The sequence below is a fragment of the Cupressus sempervirens genome, chromosome 3, assembly GCF_028749045.1.
Source record: "Cupressus sempervirens isolate cs-2001-9-10 chromosome 3, ASM2874904v1, whole genome shotgun sequence".
NCBI lineage: Eukaryota > Viridiplantae > Streptophyta > Pinopsida > Cupressales > Cupressaceae > Cupressus > Cupressus sempervirens.
This window is the reverse complement of record NC_143120.1, coordinates 917,563,749-917,571,864: the sequence shown is the minus strand read 5'-3', so window position 1 is coordinate 917,571,864 and position 8,116 is coordinate 917,563,749. Positions and strand designations below refer to the sequence as shown.

The 8,116-nt window shown below is 36.3% G+C and overlaps 1 protein-coding gene across 2 annotated transcripts in view; it reads left to right on the top strand.

The window, feature by feature from the left end:
* LOC149569744 (secretory carrier-associated membrane protein 2-like) overlaps nt 1-8,116 on the top strand; it is a 48,915-nt gene that overhangs the window by 29,180 nt on the left and 11,619 nt on the right. For both annotated transcript variants that reach the window (XM_089822473.1, XM_089822472.1), the window contains 2 exons: nt 7,783-7,845; nt 7,993-8,086. In XM_089822473.1, coding sequence (XP_089678599.1) covers nt 7,783-7,845; nt 7,993-8,086 — 157 coding nt within the window. The remainder of the gene's footprint in view (nt 1-7,782; nt 7,846-7,992; nt 8,087-8,116) is intronic.

Here is an 8,116-nt window from a genome sequence, read left to right as displayed (position 1 = left end):
AAATTTAAAATATCAGATAAGTGGAAATGGTCATTTAGCATCGTAAATGTGATCATCATAGATATAGTGAAATATCAAATTGTTTCCGAATTTGTGTCCAGTTTGTCTCCTTGCCATAGGAGTTAAAGTACAATCTGGACTAATTTAAGATTGCATATACATATATTTGCTTTGTCGCATCTTGATTATTTAATTGTTGACAACATAAGTGCATAGAACTTTATAAAGTTATACATGAAAATCTTCATTGTAGTTGACTTTGTTGCCCAAATAAGCAAAGGCACTTGTCTCTTAAATCATTGAAGTGTTATTATTAGACTTATATTTTAAGTCAAAAAATCTATATCTTCCTTCTTACAAGCATCAAATCCATTATTGACAAATATTATACAAAACATTCATTCAATTCAAACATTCAACATTCAATCCCATTTTGGTCGAGTTTGAGGACCTTGCCAACCGGAGAACTCGCAAAGCTTAAATTCACTATAGAAAAGCCTTGAACCAAGCAGTCAATGTTTGAGGTGAAGGTTTACCCGCCTAGGTGTAGTGGAGCTTGAAGTGCAGGGAAATCAAGAAGTTTTCCTGTTCTTTGGCCAGAATTGATTGTGGAATCTTGTTGGAGAATTGGCAAGCTCTTGGATTTCCAATCTGTGGTTTTGGGAACCAACAACTTGCTCGAAACTCGAGCTACTCCACATGTTCTGCACAAGTACTCCATGCACAAGCTCAATCAGAAACTGGGTATATATATGTGTTATATATACATAAAAAGAAGAGAAATATACAATATTGTAAAACAAATTTATATAATAAACGATGCTTGATCATCGATCAATGCTAAATGCCAAAGATATACCTTAAAGTATATTAATTTTTGACCATTACATTGAATTACTTAATAAAAAACTGAAAATGTAGTTCATGGAACATGATTCAATGTTCATCAATCATCATATAGATTATAAAAAAAAATCATCTACGAAATTTTCACTGGCTGCATATTACAACATTTTTGGGTTCAAAATAAAACATAAAAAAATAAAAATGTTTTTCGCTAAACTTTGGGCCGACTTTTTTAAACTTTGGACCATGGGTTCTCATGAGTTCACCCAAGTACTTAGTGGATATGTTTGGGTACTTAGTGGGTGCTCTTGGCTTCGTGCTGGGTTCGCACTAGGTACTAATGGGTTTGTGCACCCGCAAATTTGGGAGTACCCATAGTGTTGGGTGCACACCCTGTGCAAACCCAAGATGAACCCACAGGCAAACCCGTATCGAGTTCACACTAGACCCTGGTTCAAGGGCGCAAGGTTCGAATCTAGTAACTTAGGCTCTAGGTATTCTTCTACCTTTGGTCTATAAGAGAATATGATAACTTACTACTATTGAAGCACACCCTGTGCAAACCTAAGATGAACCCATAGGCAAACCCATACCAAGTTTACACTAGAACTTGGTTCAAGGGCTCAAGGTTCGAATCCGGTAACTTAGTCTTCGGGTATTCTTCTACCTTTGGTCTATAAGAGAATATGGTAATCTACTACTATTGAAGATAGCTTTATTGGCCTTACCTTCTTTAGGTCAAGCCAGTTCATTGTCTACTTTTGGGGACTAATTAGTGGTCGATGGTTCCCTATGCTCTCTTGCTACCATAAAAACTCATGAGTGACTCGCTTTTATTGTTTGGTGTGGTTTTTGTGCTTTGGATTGTGTTTGATTGGAATTTATTTGTTCCTAAGTTTTAGATTTGGACAAATATCTAGTAAATTTGCCTTTTTTTTGTATTACAACTTTTTCTCATTGTGTAGTGTTGGTGTAAATACGTATTCACTATTTACACTTACTTAAGTTTACTTAGGTTAATGCATCTTTTTATTATTTATTTATTAGTCACCTAGGAGTATGTGTACTCTTGTGAGTTGTCCTGTTGACAACATAGGAGTTCGCACTTCTTTTATGCACGTGGTGTCTACAACGCAGGAGTTAGCACACTAATTAAGCACATGGTGTCTACAACATCTGCACTTGAGATACACCTTGTCATTTTTATCCTCTCATCTAGAATGATGGATAAGACGCGTGCTTAGTTGTCATGCTTATCTTATCTCCTGGCTCTTTTTAGAGACATTCTAGGTGCTTCCTGAGAGGCTTTTATATACAGGCACTTCTAGTGTGTACATTCATTTGAACATACAATACAGAGCAATGTATGAGGATATACTCTGATATATTGATCATACTCCTTTTTGGTCTATAGTTGTGCTTGTGTTCAAGTTCTACGATTTTGGGTGAATTTTTCCCTAAGACAAATTCTTACATGGTATTAGAGCTATACCAAATTCTTACATTTAGGGGTGTTGTGAGGTTTTCACACCATTGCCCCAAAATTTTTGGGGACTTCCTTTTTTCAGGCAAGCCTTGGCAATTTTTGTGAATTTTTTTGGTTGCCTTAGCAAAATTTTTCGGAATTGTCCAAAGTTTTTGAGTTGGTAATTTTATACCTTGGACGCCTTCGGGCTAGGAGGGATTTGATTTGGTTTATTTTTCACCCAACGCGAAATTTGATTTTTCGAAACATATAATTTTATCCTTAGGCCAAACAAGTTTCAACAACATTTTTTCGATGGTTAAAACGATATCTGGCAAGATAAATTGCAAAGTTCTTACTTAGATGATTTTTTTTGAAAATTTGAAATAATTGTATAAACTTGAGCATTTTCAAAATGAATTTTGGATTTAGTTGTTTTAGAATATCTTGAATTGTTTTTGGTGAAAGGAAATTTTGATAGTGAAATTGGATTTGGAGTTTGAATTTTGACTGCTAGGAATAGGATTAATTTGGTGTTAAAAAAAAAATTGAAATTGTATTTGCAAAATTAAAATTGAATTAAATTGCAAAATTGCATTAATTGGGTTGAAATTTTGCCAAGAGGATTTTTAGAAATGTTAAAAGAAATTGGTAATTTGGAATTGAAAATTGATTTTAGCTTGGTAGATTCGATTTTAATGATATTCTAATTACCAAAGCATTGTTAGATGAAAATTTTGGCATCTCCTAGGCTTACCTTGTTTCTATTTTGTAATTTCTGATCAAAACTAGCAATTAATGGGCCAATTTCACTACAGGGCTAAGTAATTTTAATGTTGCATTTAAATCTGGGCCATTAATTAAGGGACTAACTTAATTTTGTTTTCCCTTCAGGCAGGTCGGCCCACTTGGGGAGTCAAAAGTGTGGTATAAGAGGGCCTTCCCCTCTTATTTTCTCATTCCTTTTTCCTCCTCCTCCTTGGATGTGCAATTTTCTTCTAAGGGAAGTGAATTTCAGACTTGGGCTATTTTTTAGGGCAGATTCTCCATTTCTTGGTGGCATTTTTTTCTCCTCCTTGGGCGAATTTTTGCCCTAGGGCGATTTTTGGAGTAGATCTGTTTTTTTCCAGCTTGGGTGATATTTTTTGAAGTTTGACTTCTCCATCTTTGGTTGTGATTTCTCCCTCCAGAATTAGGCGATTTTATTTGGTGAAAGGACAATGTGATTTAAGGTCTAATTTTTGGCAAGTGTGGGCGATTTCAAGAAAGTTGAAATTCTGATTTTTGACAGGGCATCATTACTTGCAAGGAGGATTGAAATTTCCGAGATTTGGTCCGAACTTGAAGAGGGCCCGGTTATTGGTAAAGGCAGATTTAAGGTAAAATTCTATTCATTTTTAGAGGTGAAGATTGGTTTTAAAGGCAGATTCTATTCCTTGTTCTTGTTTGGTTCATTTCCCTTATTTTCTTCTTGCACTCGTCATCCACCACTTCATCATTCCATTCATAGGTTGAAGTTGGGGATATAAGTGTAGATTTCATGATAGGACCTTTGGAGAGGCAAAAATAAGTTAGACCACCCTAGGATTGAAGTTGGGAGATATAAGTGTAGTCTATCATAAGGTAACGAAGAGGCAGAAATAAGTGGTAGTCCCATCCTTAGGAAAGAAGTTTGGAGATTGACAAGTGTAGAGATAGGACTTAAAGAGGCAGAAATAAGCTAGATTCCATCGATAGAAAGAAGGTTGGAGATTGATAAGTGTATTCCATATCATTTAAAACGAAGGGGCAGAAATAAGTGTTTAGGATGGTAGATGTTAGTGCAAGTAAGAACCCCAAAGGGAACAAATACCAAAAAAGACAAGGAAGACATGATGCCTAAGACCACCTTTTTCTCAAAAGTGAGGAGAATAAGTGATACCAATATCAGTATAGTGAACATGGTATAGTTAAAGGATAGATTGAAGGAAGGACGATCCCTCATGGCAAAGAAGATCTACAAGAGCGGAATTGTACACGTAGCGGCTTTCCCTCCTACCTTGCCTTGTTCAGAATTGGTAATGGAGTGTGCATCACGGTTTGATATTGTGACCAAGTCCATTATTTTTGATGAAGGGAAGAGAGTGTTGTCTAATATCAGTGGACAAGTGTTCGAAGAAGTATTCAATATTCCCCAACATAGAGGCATGACAGTGGTAATGATGGATCAAACAACCAAGTTCTTTCAAGGTAACCAGGAGGCTTACTTCATTCATCTAAAGTAGAATTGGTTACACGAAGGCAAGAAGAGAGTTACCAAGTCATCAAAGCTCACCAAGTCGGATTTCAAGCCGGAGTATGGTAACCTTATGGTACTTCTCAGCCAAATCATGGGCGTAGCTCAAGGTATGCCATTTGAGAACTGGATGTATTATTTTATTGATGAGATTGAAAATGGAGAGAGAAGATTTGATTGGGCTAGGATTATAAGTGAAAATTTAGAGTTGCAACTTAGGATAATGCAAAATCAAAAGCAATTTTACATGGGATCCTATCTTTTCTATCTGATTGCGAGACTATATGAAAATCCTGGACTTAAGGCCTTAGGAGTGATTGGCAATGGGTCAGGGCAATGTTTGGTGCATGAGTGCTATCCACAACTTCATTTGCACAACACCAAATATTATAAGATGTTTTATGATGCATTTGCCATGAAGATGGTAAGGATATTACAAGGGACACGTGCTAGAAGGTTCTCAACCGAAGCGGAAGTAAAAGTTAAGAAGTATGGGAGTTGGTTCATCCAATTTCCGCAATTCATATATATTAGAGTAGCAGGAAGTACAATTTGTCCCAAGAGACTTCCAAGGTACCCACCTGGCAAGATAGTTTTGATGGAGTTGGCTAGGCAACTTGAGCATTATGACAAGATGATGAAACTTAAAGGTGAGTCAGGGAGTAACTTCTCATTTGGAATAGGCAATGATACTTGCCCCAATACTGTTGCCTTTGCAACTGCAGAGAAAGAGTTAGAGCAATATCATCTAGGATGGTATAGAGCAAGACAAGGATTTGATCCTAATGGTCTTATCAACGCATCTCACAAAAACACAAACATATTCCTACTATAGAAGATTTTTGGGCTAATGCACAAGATGACTTTCATGTGAGAAAGCTAGCTTTCTCAAGGTTGTCAGTGGGCATGATGAGGGCAATTATATGGACAGGCCTTGATATTCCCGATCAACTGGAAGATGATGAAAATGTGCTAAGAGAAGATTATGATACAATAGATGGAACAGAATTGGGTCCAGCAGATTGGAATGATCATCAGGATCCTTAGAGGTAGTTACAAGGACAGTTGATCTACATACCGAGTCGTGGTACAATGAGAAGTTAAGGCAATTACAAAGTCGGAAGGTACACCTTACTTATGAGAAGATGAAACCAGAGGAAGGTCTAGCGGAGTCAGTCAGACATAAATGTGGATGCAATAGCCAGCAACAAAGAGTAGTTAAGAGCAAGAGGAGAACGTCAATGAGACAAAATTTGGATCAAGAGTGGATGAGTTGGGGAAGGTTGCCATCAAAAAGAAGCATTTGGGCACCCTTGCCTCCCTTAATGCCTTTATCAAATATGCGAAAGAATATGAGAAGGATAATGAGAAGACATTGCAAGCAGTAAGCAACATGATGAATTCAGCTGAGCTCACGATGAAGCACACACTTTGCCCTCCCATGAAGGAAGTCAACGACAAGCTAGTTCATTGCCTTGGCTTAAAAGATGAAAGAAAAGGGTAAAATTATATTAGAAGATCATTTGATGTAAGCCCAAGTGGCAAATTCTCCTTCTTCTTGGGTAGGATAAGTGTCTAATTCTGATTGGCTACCATTTTGGTGCCTTCTCATTGGTTGCCACTTTTCTTTTATTTTCATTGGTCCATTGATGAGGTGGCGTCTTCTCATTGGCCGATAGGGTGACAACCCTAATTAGGATTTCTGGGATCTAATATGGATTGTTGATTTTGCCTCTTAATCTCTACTGTTGGTTGTAATTTTGGCCCCTATATGAGACCATTTGCTCTCATTTGTAAAGGTTTGAACAAAATTGTTGCTTAGATAATACCAAAATTGTTTCTTTATCATTGTTGTGTCTTGCATGGTGATTAAGAACACTTGGTGTTATTGCATGGTTTCTACTTCCAATAGTTAAAGTTAGAAAGGGTTGAAGAAAATTGTTGCTTAGATAATACCAAAATTGTTTCTTTATCATTGTTGTGTCTTGCTTGGTGATTAAGAACACTTGGTGTTATTGCATGGTTTCTACTTGCAATAGTTAAAGTTAGAAAGGGTTGAAGAAAATTGTTGCTTTGATAATACCAAAATTATTTATTTATCATTGTTGTGTCTTGCATGGCGATTAGAAACATTTGGTGTTATTCCATGGTTTTTACTTCCAATAGTTAGAGTTAAATTTCATTGAAGTTGTTAAAGTAGATTTTATTTCAAGAAAGTTGTTAAGAGTAAGAGTAGATGGATAGTTGTATGGTGATATTAGTGGATGTTTGATAAAGATCTATAAACTAGGCCACTAGCATCCTAACGGCTGGTTAGAAAGCCTTGCGTGATAATCTAGTCTTTTTTTCCTTGAATCATTGCATCTATGGAGGTAGAGCCGTTGGTAAACTTTCATTAGATTCGATCCCTGTCCATTTGCTAATCTTTCCATTCATAGGAGTAGAAGTAAAGCAACGAGTAATTGAGTAGTTGGATTTCATTCTAAGAAGGTTAGGAAGGCATAAGTCATTTGAACACACAACCCCATCATCATCACCATCAACATTATTTGGCGCTCATATACTTTACAAGGCCAGACATCATCATCATCATCATCATCAACACAATGAGAGTTCGACAATCCTTGAATGAACAACATAAGGCCATCTATGTGATTAACCAGCAAATCACATTAATATAATTGAGTTAGTATCCACAGGTGTAAGGAACATTGGAGTTTTTCTCATGTCTTCATGAGTATTTACTTTACAAGAGAGGGATTGAGTGTTTGATATTCCATATTAAGTATTCAATTGCTATATGTTATGTAGTGGTACAAAACTGACATCAACAAGGGGCATGTTGTCCTAGATAAACTTTTGCTGGTAGCATATTAATCTGTATCTTTGAGTCACATTTACACACCTTGTTCATCTAGGACTTCAATATAATTTCCTTCTTACAAGCAATGCTTAAAGGAAGAGAATTTAAATTGATAGTTAGATTTCAGTAACTTCTGTGGTAGAATATTAACTATGTATATGTTTGGATGCCCATTCTTCTTTTCCATGAGATCTTAAAGTCATTTGATACCGAACAGTTTTTCATAAGACTTTTATGGAGGTTTGCTTAAGATGACATTTAATTTGATTTTTTCTTGAAATCTGTTATGTTCTAGGTTTGTGTGATTTCCTGATTATATGGCACTTCTTGCAGGAATTACTTTATGTCTTGTATGGAACTTTATTTCGGTGACTATTGCTTGGGTTAGAGGCTATGGTGAGTATGAAGATCTATTGGTTTCTCCCTCAAATTTCCACGAGTTTTAACATCCAATACATTTTCCATGTTCTGTGGAAATCCATTGATCACTTGAAATACCATATTGCATCTTATTGTGTAACTGAGTTCATGTTTTTAATCCAGGCGTGAAAATATGGTTTCTTGCAATCATCTATCTACTTTCTGGTGTCCCCGGGGCTTATGTACTGTGGTACAGACCTTTGTATCGTGCTATGAGGTATTATAGCTTGAGTCATTTTATGTTTAT